The following is a 12,498-nucleotide window of genomic DNA, read 5'->3' on the forward strand; positions in this document are numbered from 1 at the left end:
GTACAAGCGTTATTAATCTTCAGGCCTTTGAACAACAGGATGACACAGCATTCACCTTTACAGGGCGCTCAGAGACACCTCACTGGTGCTCGGCCATTAGACACCCCGTGGTAAAACTCATAAACACTGAGCTTTCAGGGAGCTGGCTCACAAACAAGGACAATTTATGGCCTATTATCTTCAAAGACAAAAGGAATTACAATTTGAGGGATGACAAGCACTCAAAGGACGTGATATGAATATGTAAACATTTTCGCAGCTCTGTCTCCTGATTCCTCATACTACTTAGGGTTTAAAAGCAATAACAAATCACCACTGCACTGAATGTCGCCCAGTTTAGAGTAACAATAACATAAACTTGAATAATTTGATTGTAACTAACCATAAGCATGCAATTTCAGCTTCAACCACAGCTAATATTAAAGCTGCATACCTGCACTGTTATTTGGAGAGCAATCCATAACATTTGCTATGTCTGTTCCTGAATGAGCAACACCAGAAGACTAACAGCACAGTATACAAGAGCACAATAAAAAAGGAGCAGACTGCAATGCCACGGTGCTGGGTCTAGGGGATGCTAATCATCATGTTCATTATACAGACAAAATGCAGCATCTACAGTGTGCAGCACGGCATCTGCTTCTCCTAAACACAGCACACCTGAATGTGCACATGTGCATTCTGAAGCATATTTATACAAACGCACAGGTGGACAGGGAGCCAGAAACACACACATACGATCCTATAAGCACACACAGCTGCTCAGTCTTCATCTAAACACTTTCCCAGGTATAATGTCAACATTTAACTGAAAACAGTTTGGAGCCATTTTTTAAAGCTGGTCTGTGGGAAAAACCTACTGGAGGAGCCTCATGAGAAACACAGCACAGGTTTGGAAAAACCTGTTGAGATAGAGGAAAACTAATCTGACAGCCCCACTACTGTCAAGTCAGTATGTTAAAACATCTCTTGGAAAGCGTGTAGTTTTAACGTATCATGATTTGCTACTATCTTATTACAAACAATTTACTGTTGTTCTTTTAGTAGTACGCACTTTAAACCTCACTGCATTAATCAAAACAACACATCTACTGTAGCCATTCAGTCTAAAATGAATAAAGCTTTAATTGTGTATAAATATAGATTTCACCTATTTTGATTTTATTAATCACGCCCAATATGTGAGAGTTAAAAGCAATGTTTTGGGGCATAATGAACAAGAAAATACCATAATGAGCATTATCTGTGCACAGGCAGTGTGAAATCAGTGTGCAGCAGCTAATCGAATGCTAAATTGGAACCTGCACATCACCTTTAATTGGTGCTCCACAAAACTATGTCAAAAATACTCCTACACACTTGCACCTTAACAACACTAGCATTCAAGCCCGAGCTAACACAGACAAGTCCAGTATGGCAGGTGGGATTGAATCCATACAAACATGTGCTGTGTGCACTACATATTTTATTTCATGTGCGAATAAAGAAAGACTGTGACGTGACTGTCTTGATGACATCTAGAAAACAAAATTATTTACATCATGATTCTAAATAAAATTATTCTCAGTTACTCAAAGCATACGGCAGCTCTACCGAAACAATCTCTCTTTTTGCAAACCCTAGTCTTATTTTCTGTTAATTTGACCAGCTTTACATATCTTGCATTGTTTGATTACTTGGGACTTTGCAGATGGCAGAAGTAATATAAAAACAGACAGATTCACAACCTAATTGACTTAAATTAAGATAAATGCAGACTTGCCAAATGACAAATACCTTTGAGGACTGTGCACATGGTTAACCAAGGAAATGGCATTTTTAAGTGAAATATAAAACATTAAAAACCTTAAATAATTGTATTATCTAAAATAGATACTGTCCCATTCAAAAGGTGGGTCATCATTGACAGTCAAAATATATCACTGTGTTTTACATACTGTCTCCATGTTTTCAGTCACGATTGTGTCATTTGTTTTTGTGTACTTTTAAGTCTGTCTGATCTCCGTAGGTGTTAGTGGGCTCAGAATGTGCGGGACCCAGGCAGGAAAATTACTTCTCACCCATCATGCCTCAGCTCCCATAAACTGACTGTAAGGAAAGGGGTATGAAAAGAATTATTTATCAAGCTCAATTTCAGAGGACTACCATCTCCCCAGCCCAAGAGTGGACTGTTTCTCTCTCTTTCTTCAGCATCTCCCACATAGCAACACCCCCACCCCCCAACTTTCAATACAACCTTTCCCATACATTTATGTTAAATATGTCAAATGGTATTGTGTCTGCAGGTGGATTAGCAATTCCCCTCCTCCTCCTCCTCTCTTCACCTTCCAATCTCCCATACACTCGCCACCTTGTCCTTCTCCTAGCTGCATTCCCATACGATCAGCTGCTGCATGAATACACCACCTGCTTTAATGAAGGTAAGAATCCTGTTCCTATGCAGAAGCTCTTGCCTTTTTACCTCTTCTTCATCAAGCTGTATGAGCTTGATGAAGAAGGTGTGAGGAGAGAGGGAAGCGGCTCATGGCCATCCATTCATACATATTTCATACCTAGCATTAAAAATGACCCTTTGAATTACTAATCATGCAGGATGATTAAATTGCAGCTACTGCCAACATGAACATCATTGTCCAAATACATTAAGATTTTAGCATTCCACTTATAATTACTTTTACTGTTAATCTGTATTTCTTCTCTCAGGATATATGCATATAAGAATATACCGTATAATCACAAAAAAAGTTACACCACATGTTACATGCAGTGTTGGGAGTATATGACATTTACATATGTCTGAATGCCTGTACATGCACATATGTGTATTATCTTTGAGATAAATAAAAAACAACAGAATAATGAAGGCATCTTTCAAGAGCTGACATGCTGAATACATATGCATTTTACAAAGGCGGATGTACCTCTAAATGATTTTAATGAATACTGAGGAGCTGTGCAACAAGAAAGAGAAAATAAGATTGACAGTGGCTTTAAAAAGGAGGAAGCCTTTTTTCTGTGTTCGCTAAGGCTGTCTGTCTGACAGTGACTGTCATTTGTAAAGGAACAATGTTGTGCTCTGTTCCAACAGCTACATGACAACGATAAGAAGAAATACTTGAGTAGTTCTAATGATGGACCTTAGAAACAGCTCAGCCTCAGACAGTGGGAGACTGAGCACCTTTCAGATAAATAACAGGTTGGCCAAGATGCTCATACACCATATTTTAACATCCACCCCATCTGTGCGCCTACTGTACAAACATCTTCAGAAAATCAGCAGCCAAACAAGTGCTCATCTGTTTACCAAATGCATTGTGAGGTCTTCCTCGCTTTTTTCCCCTACAAGATAGCTTTTCTGTACTTGCTTTGAATGGGCATTGTGCTCATCAATCTCAAAAAGTTTGAAGTACAAAAAGGGACCCTTCCATTAAACTACAGCTGTCTACCTTTCGCTGACAACAGAGCCTTGAACCCACCACCCCAACCTACCCACCCACCTTTTCACTGACATCAAACAGAACCTCAGACCTGCTTCCCTAATGCACATGCTATTTTTAACTAAGCGTTTCTAATAAGCTGCTGGGAAGCTGTAAATTTTTCATATGCAAGCACATATTTCCTTTGTGAAAACACAGAAACACACTTATTTGGTGATTAGCGACTGACAGAGGGGAGGAAAGGAACTGAATATGCTTGTATCAAATTGCATGCCTTTCAAAAAGGAGGAATCCTAATGCGAGGAGTCGTCTTCCTGTGCACCACAGGTATGAGTGAATTATTAATCGGCCAGCTCATTTTAATGCTTTTTAAAGTGCTTTATTTTGATGTGCTAAAACATACTTTTAGCCATATTCAGTCAGGCATGCATATCATTATTTCTTCCATCAAAGAAGAGTGTCGCCCTTTCAAAGAGCACAAACAACTCAGCCTCATTTAAAATAGAAGTTCGAATATCAAAGACATTTTACAAAGGCTGGGCTTCAAACACTGTGATGAAGTTTTTTTTTGCTACACTTTATAAAAAACTTAGGTATGCAAAAGGTCTGAATTGTTTTCCAGCTTTTAACCTGACTAGTGTAAATCAAAACATCCTGCAGTAACACAAGAAGTTAGACAAGTGAGAAGCATCTATCCAGGCCTGTTAGTGTTCAGTGTCATCATTATCAGAAATCGCTTCTATTGAATAAGACATGTCTTAACTGCCAACATTGTTTTTCTAACACAGGCGTACAAAGTAAATTGTGCATGAAAAGGAAAAATGAAACTATATTTCATTTACACTGACGTTTCAGAAGTCTGAATACAATCAGTAAACAAAAGCTTTATATATAATTAGATGCAGTGATGCACATACACGGTACTGTATGTGGGACAAAATCTAAAGTTTTAGACTCTTGCTTTAAACTTGTCTTTGAGACCATGTTTCATTCATGTCAGGGAGATAAAGCTGGGTATTTGAAAGGTGGCCAAACAGCGCCTGTGTTAAAACTTCAAGTACCGACGTTTCACATGTCTGACAATCTATAGAAAATTCACTGAGAAACACTTTTTTCACCACCGGCTTCACACTGAGTTATTAAATTAGCACATCTACTTTCAATGCAAGTACAAAAACTGTTCTTTCTTCAGCACTTTCTTCTAGCTACAGTACCACCAACAACACAAACACAACTGCTATAAGATCCTTAACTGATTATGCACTTCTCCTATTTTAAGTGCTGTCATCTTTCATTGTAAACAGTCTTTCATAAAACAATATAAGGCCTTCCGGACAGACCTCAGTCACACCAAAACTCAAACATATGATGGTTAAAGCTGTTTATTTTCCATCATGTGTTGTAGTTATTGTCAAAATTGGCCCAAGGACAAAACAAAGTCCACACATGCATGCTTCCATGAAAGGTTCAGATCAGTGCTGCACCATTCAAACTGAAAACATCCCCTCTCTTGAAAACATTTGTACGATGAGAACCTAAGATGCTTCCAAAAAAATGCTTTTTTTTTTTTTAAAGAAAATGCAGCCTTCCTTTGACCAGAGATTGCTGAGGCCTACAGCTCCTCCCCTTGTGCAAAGCCCAACCCCCTGCTTAGGATTCACCACCTACACCTGTCCAGGGAGAGACCCACAGATAAAACCACCGTGAGCCGCTAACATGAAACACGTGAAGTGTCGTCTGTGCTCCTGTGTCTGTGCAGCAAAGTCGAGGAGGGGACAGTGCTATCACATGTGTGTACATGCATGGCTCAGCTGGAATTACACATAAAGGCCCCTCTCTTAACATCACCTATTGAGCAAAGACAAAACAGGGGTCACATGTCCCCTGAACATATTACCTAAATTGACAGTTTGCTAACTGTATGCTATTATATGTTAGTTATGCTAACTGTTTCTGATGGGATTTAATGCCTGGAAACCTACAGCATCAAAGTGCAGCCTTTGAAAACTGACAGTGGATTTAGGGAGTTTTGAGAGTGAGTGTCTGATGCTTAGAAAAGCTCTCAATAATTTGTTAAAATATGTTTAACTTAATTAGACAAAAGGCCTGTTGTTCAGCACCACAGGTGCAGGACCACGTGTTCCCTGTGAATAGTATTCCCTAAATGTGTGTGGTGTAAATATTGGCCTTACCTGTCCCTTTGGTGAGCTCCTTCTCCCCCCCACTTTCTCTGTCTTTGGTTTGGTCCTCCTGGTCTGTGGTGGTCTCACTAGCAGCCTCCACATCCTCACTCAGCTCTCCTGAAGGGGGAGGGAGGATGGGATATGTAAATTACCACACCATCAGAATTGGTGGAAGCACTTAAAGGGACGGCAGCGTTTTTTTCTATAGGAGCTTGCAACAATTACATATGCTGACACACAGTTGCAAGGCTAGCAGACAAAGAGGGCAGAATCTGCTGTCTGTCCTATGTTGTCTGATCATCACTGTGATATTTATTTTGACAATAAGTATAAAATAGAATTATTTGCATATAATTATTGGGGAAGTAGAGATGCAAATATTATTCTTATTATTACATTTGCATTGTATTTTGTATTGAGAGCTAATTTATTATATTTCTCCATATATTCAAGACCATGACACAAATATGGTTTCCTCTGTTTAATGTGGACATAAAAATGTGAAGAAAAAAAAAAAAGCACACATGTGGTCTGAAGCTGCAGATGGAAAAATAATTGTGTAAGCAGTATCCTTCAAGAGAAAGACCTTATACTAGTCAACCCCCCCCTCCTTTTTTTCCTCATGCACGCACACATACATTACTGTCCCCTGCTGCAATCTGCTAGGTTACTTACCAACACAAGTCACATGCCACTTCTATCCTACTATTGCAAAAAAAAAAAAGGATCATAAATATTTAAAACTTTCAGAGCCACAATTCATTTTATTTTTATGCCAAGTCAAAGGCAGAAATCCCCTGTAACCACCTTAAAAGCCTCAGCTCAATATATCAGGCCATTTAGGAGCATCGAAGTCCAAACAATGGATATCCGATAACGCCATTTGTAAGTAACACACAGAGGAAAAGATAGCAAAAACAGATAATAAAAAGGGCATCAATCTTGTTTATTTCCCTCCAGTGCCCCCTGAACATCCCCTTCGCCTGTTAAGTTTGTTTAAAAGTAGTAGGACTTGCATGCAAAAGCATTGATTTGACAACAGTAAACTAGGCCGCAGTCAATAGGCCCTATCAGTTAATACACAAGTCAGCTAATTCTCAGCAAATGTACTTAAATGCTCTTTTGAAAATGCTTTCATGCTCGGGTCTCTACTCTATGAGCTATTGATATATTGACAATGCTACAACAGCCACTGAAATATCCTGTTCAAGTATTCAGCCCTGCAGTCATCACACATCCAATCTTAGCTCACCACATGACTACCCACAGCCAAAACCACTTTTATGATGTTACATTATCCCCAACACTCCCTGTTTATCCTGTCAGTTATGAAACATTGCATACACGGTATATAGAGCTGACATCGTGTTCTCAAGCTCTGGTATGTGCCATTATCACAAACACACTTTGAACACATCTCTGAACCACATGGCCATTCCCACAGTCCCTTTCCTGATGACAGTTCTTACTCACACATCAAATATTGAGAAACATCTAATTTTTTTCCACCCTGAATTGGTAAATAGAGGTGCCTTATGCAAATAAGTCATGTTTATAAGTGAAAAATACATTAAAGCAAATTTAATCTGACATCTATCCTCTGCTGTGTGAGTAAATTCTTGTTCTCTATAGGCTAAAAAAAAGTATCTACAATCTATTACTCTATCTTGGTAAGGTTGACTGAATACACATTATAACAACTACAAAATCACAGGAGGTGATTATTAGCATAATACTTCATAATACTTGTGTTATTCTAGACACCACTGCGTGCTTATACATGTGGGGTTACTGGGTTTATAAAAATCAAAGTCTGTGGAAAACACCTATGTATTACTGGCAGGACAGAAGCAATATCTTCCATTTCCTGCTGGCTGATATAAATGCTGTAGGAAACAGCTGTCTGAGCAGAGTGATTGGTGTATGGATTGTGTTGTTACACATTATTGCTAAAAGCTGATCCTGTGATCCAATGATCCTGTGTTTAAAGAAAGATCTTTAAAAGGGATGACTGGCTCCTAGTAAAAAGCATATTTAAGTGTTCCCTGGATCCCACACACATGAATACATTTTATTCTTTTATTTTTAACCATGTTTCTATTATGTTTCCAAGGCAACCCATGAATTCCATCCAGTGCGGCCCATCCCGCGGATGGCGAGGCGGATCTTAAACATTCCCAGAAAAACCAAAGAACTCCTGCCGAGTCCCAAAATCCCATCTAACTCCTGCCTGCATAAATCTCCACAACTCTGCGAGAATTAGGAGACTGTAGCTGCATAGGTGCTCAGATTACAAAATAATCCCCAGGTAAATTTCTTCACCTTTAAAAACGGGGCAAGGTGTCATTTCTTAGCTATGTGACACTTGTAGTGGGACTAATTCCCCACCTACACATGAATACACACGTTGCGCTTAAACATTACTGTGATAGGCAGCAGCCAACATCCTAATGCTATTCAGCTTCCCTGTATGCACCCCCAACTTCCTGCATACATACTGTACATGCTCACAGGCGCACTGATATTTTTTTCCTCCTCCTCTTTTCAATACTTCTTTAGTCAGATGTTTAATCAACGTATATGACACTTTTAGCACACACAACACATAGCCCCGTCCATAATTTATGCAGAAATGCAGACATTTAATTTCAGGAGCAGCGTTACATCTTGAAGTGGCAAATGGCTTTGCCTATTCCTCGTCTCATCTCCAATGGTATTACAGAATGATTAAAGCCAGGCCGACCATAATTAATGAAAGGTCATGAGTGGCCTAAGAGTAGGATGCAAATGGAAGAGACACTAAAACTGTGGCCATAGATTAACTCTGAAAATAGATGAGGAGAAACACTCAAAGCTATGGCAGCAGGCCATTTCTAACCCAAATCTGAGAGATGTAAAGGACAATAGCCTGAAGGTTGTCTTCTAATTAATTGTCTTCATTAACCATCCTAATACAATGATATGAAACAGTTCCATTAATCTAATCATGCAAGCTGAATAAGCCCATTGCCGACACAGAGATTACACTCATTTGTTCTGAGCATATAAATATCAGCTTTGCTCTGCCAGTCACTCAGTGGGGACTGTCCATGGGCTCTATGTGCTCAGCGTCTCCCAGACAGACACGCACAGACATGCGCGCGCACGCACACACACACACACACACACACACACACACACACACACACACACACACACACACACACACACACGCACACTCACACTGCATATCTGCGCTCAGCAGCCTTCCCCTCTTGTGTTTTGCCAGTGAGTGCAGAGGCTTAATCAGGCCCATAGGTGTCACTCTATACAAGCTGGGAGAGAGGAACTTGCTCACACACATTAATGAGGTGCGGGGGGAAGGGGCCGAGCAGCAAAAGACAGAAACACACGGGGAAGGGGAAAAGGGAAGAAATATGTGGAGATGACAAAAGCAGATGCTATGCAAGAAGCGTCCGGTGAAGATGAGACACTGAAAATGGCAAGATTACCTTCAGATGAGAGAGAGCAGCCTTCCTTTCCCCTGAAGAGCAGTGATTACACTAATGCTAATCAGACTGACAAGCACAAACGGCCTAATAAATAATTGATGGTAACCACTGCACTTTCCAGTATTCCTTCCCAGACTGTGGAGAAGAGCAGCAGCAAGTAATAATAGTCACTCTAGATATCTTTCACTTGGGTCAGGCTCCTCCTCCATCCTTGGCCTCAGCAGAATACACTGCTATGATGATAACTGCCTTTCTATAAGTACAGAATTACAGTCCTACCTGAGAATGGCTCCAGTGTTCCTCAAACAGTAGTGACAGTCTGCTCTTTTTTGTTGCATACACAGTATCTCAAGAACACTGTCCTATCTATCTCATGGCTTTTGCAAGTCCTGGAGAACCAGCGCAGGGGCCGAGCTGAGCTTCCCCCTCTCCCCGGCTCTCGAGCACTGGGAGCCAGGCTTGAGCTCTCCTTCTCTCTGGGCTCTTGTGTGGAGCTGTGCTGTCTAAGCTCTCGTTACTCTCATTATGATTATTGAGGCTGTTGTTGTCATTTTAACCAGGTGTCACAGGATCGCACTGTAAATCAGAGGTGTTCTTCACCCGCTTTATCCAGGGCCGGACAGCTTCCTTTTCTTTAACGCTGCACTGTCGGATAAAAAGCAATCTTATTTCACACTTCACAGACTCTATCTTTCTCCCCTACTTTTTCTTTTAAAAATCCCCCTCTTGCTCCCCCATCATCCCTCGGACCCCTTCCTTATATCAAAGTTGGCCTGACTCCGGACTAGAGGGTGCAAAATGAAAGTGACAGGAGGGTACCATGGGACAATGAGACACAGGACCCATGCTGAGGGCTTTCATGCATTGTCTGCTCCTCATATCAGCACCTCTGCACCCCATACGCACAACACACAGGAAAACACTCACACCCCTTGTAAACCCCCCCCCCCGACACACACACACACACACACACACACACACACACACACACACACACACACACACATACACACACACACACACACACACACACACGCACACAGAAGCACCCTCCTCACGTCCTCACAAGCTACCTCTCATAAAACCGCAACAGAGAAAAACATGCCCACAATCTACTCAGAGACAAGGGGGATTTTTGCTTATGAACGACCAATAAACCACAACATGGTAACATAACCATACCGACCACCACACTACAAAGCATATAGCTAAAATGTGGACATGTGCTGTGCAGAAAAAAAAGTTTTCAAAAATGACTTGCAAAGCATTCATACTTATATTAGCCTTAAATATGCGATAGATTCAAAAATGCAAACAGTAATATTTTAAAATGAATAAAGTGAAGTGAAATACACATAATTGCACATCAGAATAAAAAAAAGGCACTGGAAACACTAGACCTGCCACACACACACACACACACACACACACACACACACACACACACACACACACACACACACACACACACACACACACACACACACACACACACACAAGAAAGTGTATCATCTCTATACTCCTCTTTTCTCACTTGTGCTCTCGCTCCCTGTCTCACTCCCTCTCTCCCACACACTTTTTGAAAGGAAAGAAGAGCAAGCTACCTCAGCACTGCCACTCGGAGTTACGTGTTAGATTCCTGACCTGTCTACGGGGGGATTCGCTGGCCTCTCCCTGCTGGCCCTGCTGTGACCTCAGGATCTAAATGTGAATGAATACTTTGTGTCTCCATGGGGCTGAGGGCAGGAGGGGAGTGGATGGGGTAGCAGAGGAGGAGGTGCAGGAGATGGAGGAGGGGTATGGGGTTAGGGCAGCTAATAACTAAAAAAACTTTAAACGGCAAGTTAATCACAAACAGCAGTGATAGCTCACACTGCCTTGGAACAATATCGTGGAAACCCCCTCCTCCACCACTCCACTATTTTCCCGGTGGTGCCTGCTCATCAAACCAGCCCCATAGGTCTTCCACACAGCACTTAATTTGATCCCCTTTGCCTTTCAAAGTCACTGGCTGTTTTAAAGGGCGCTCGGTGCATTCAGGTCACAAAGAGTCATACATAGATGTTTTTCAGCAGAGAAAAAATACATTTAAAAACACAAAATGTGGCTTTTCTGACTACTTTTTTGTGCTCATGGTACTTAGTGAGAACTATTATTGAGCACCATGTAATGTATTAAATATTTTCCCTAACGTGTTATCTCTTGGGAAATTACACTAATTAGAAACATTTCTGGTGATAATGGCATGTTTAGATACATTACAAATAAAGTGGATAAAGTGAGTGCCGCTCTAGTTCTTTTCTCTTTGTGTTTTACTTGAGTGATGAAGGAGAGGAGGATCTAGGTTAATGTGGCTACACAGGGAGTGAGCATTCAGGGACTGCGCACTCTTCTGCCCCAGCTGACACACACACACCACACTGTGACTTCCCTGAATGTCCAAGATGATGGCCGCTCACTAACACATATTATGTCCACAATGGAAGATGCGGGCTGTACTTTTCCCTGCTAGGATGATGGGCTAAAAGCCTGAATAGGGGGCAAAAACATCACTGGGCAGTGCTCTTCCATCTACTCTGCCTGAGGGACATTGTCCCGCACAAAGAGTCATCGTGCCTCTCTGCCACCCCCACCATGCATTTATGCTTGTCATCTTCCACTGCTGCCTCCTCTTAAATCAACCTCTTTTTATTAATGCATCTTTTTCTTTTTCCCCTAGCTCTACACTACAATGCCTTCACCTATTTGCAGCTATTCAAAAGGACCAAACAGATTTGGGGTGGGTTGACTGAGTGTGGGGGTGGCTGAAGGGGTGTCTGGGAGAAAGAGAGAAAAAAAAAAAGCATCACCGCTGTCATGAAGGGCAATCACATCAACTCTGAAATATTCACCAGTGGGTTGGAAAATACGATGGTACAGTTATGACAGACGAACAGCGACTCCCCCACTCTAGCCCACAGTCCCCCGCCCCTCTCTCCATCAGGGCGGAAGCACGGTGGACACTCTGAATATGTATAACCCGGAAAATGTATTGATTTTTCATTTGGCAAAAAAGGGACACAAAAATCACATAACCTGAAACTGTCACAGCTCTTTTGTTCATAGCTCATCTCTCCTGATGTTTGGCTTTTGCCACAAACTCTCTTTAATTACCAGGTACAGCGAGCTTCAGAGCCTTTCTCCACAGAGACACAGCCACATGCAGCCTGCTGGGCTTAACAAGACAGCCCACATCTATTATATATGACATACACCCAGCAGCTTTTGTTTCATATCTGACTAATAAGCGCACTGAGTATAACTATACCCACAGTTTGTTTTGTTATTATACACAAGATACAGTGCAAAAAGCTTTCTTGAGGAAAACCTTGAAAATTAAAAATATAG

The 12,498-nt window shown here is 41.3% G+C and overlaps 1 protein-coding gene across 3 annotated transcripts in view; it reads right to left on the minus strand.

Annotated features, from left to right (window-relative positions):
* zfhx3b (zinc finger homeobox 3b) overlaps positions 1-12,498 on the minus strand; it is a 214,270-nt gene that overhangs the window by 25,290 nt on the left and 176,482 nt on the right. For 2 of the 3 annotated variants that reach the window (XM_070960027.1, XM_070960019.1), the window contains one exon: positions 5,630-5,737. The exons of the other annotated variant lie outside the window; for it this stretch is intronic. In XM_070960027.1, coding sequence (XP_070816128.1) covers positions 5,630-5,737 — 108 coding nt within the window. The remainder of the gene's footprint in view (positions 1-5,629; positions 5,738-12,498) is intronic. 3 annotated transcript variants of the gene reach the window in all.

Source organism: Chaetodon trifascialis, chromosome 1 (assembly GCF_039877785.1).
Source record: "Chaetodon trifascialis isolate fChaTrf1 chromosome 1, fChaTrf1.hap1, whole genome shotgun sequence".
In the NCBI taxonomy this organism is placed as follows: domain Eukaryota; kingdom Metazoa; phylum Chordata; class Actinopteri; order Chaetodontiformes; family Chaetodontidae; genus Chaetodon; species Chaetodon trifascialis.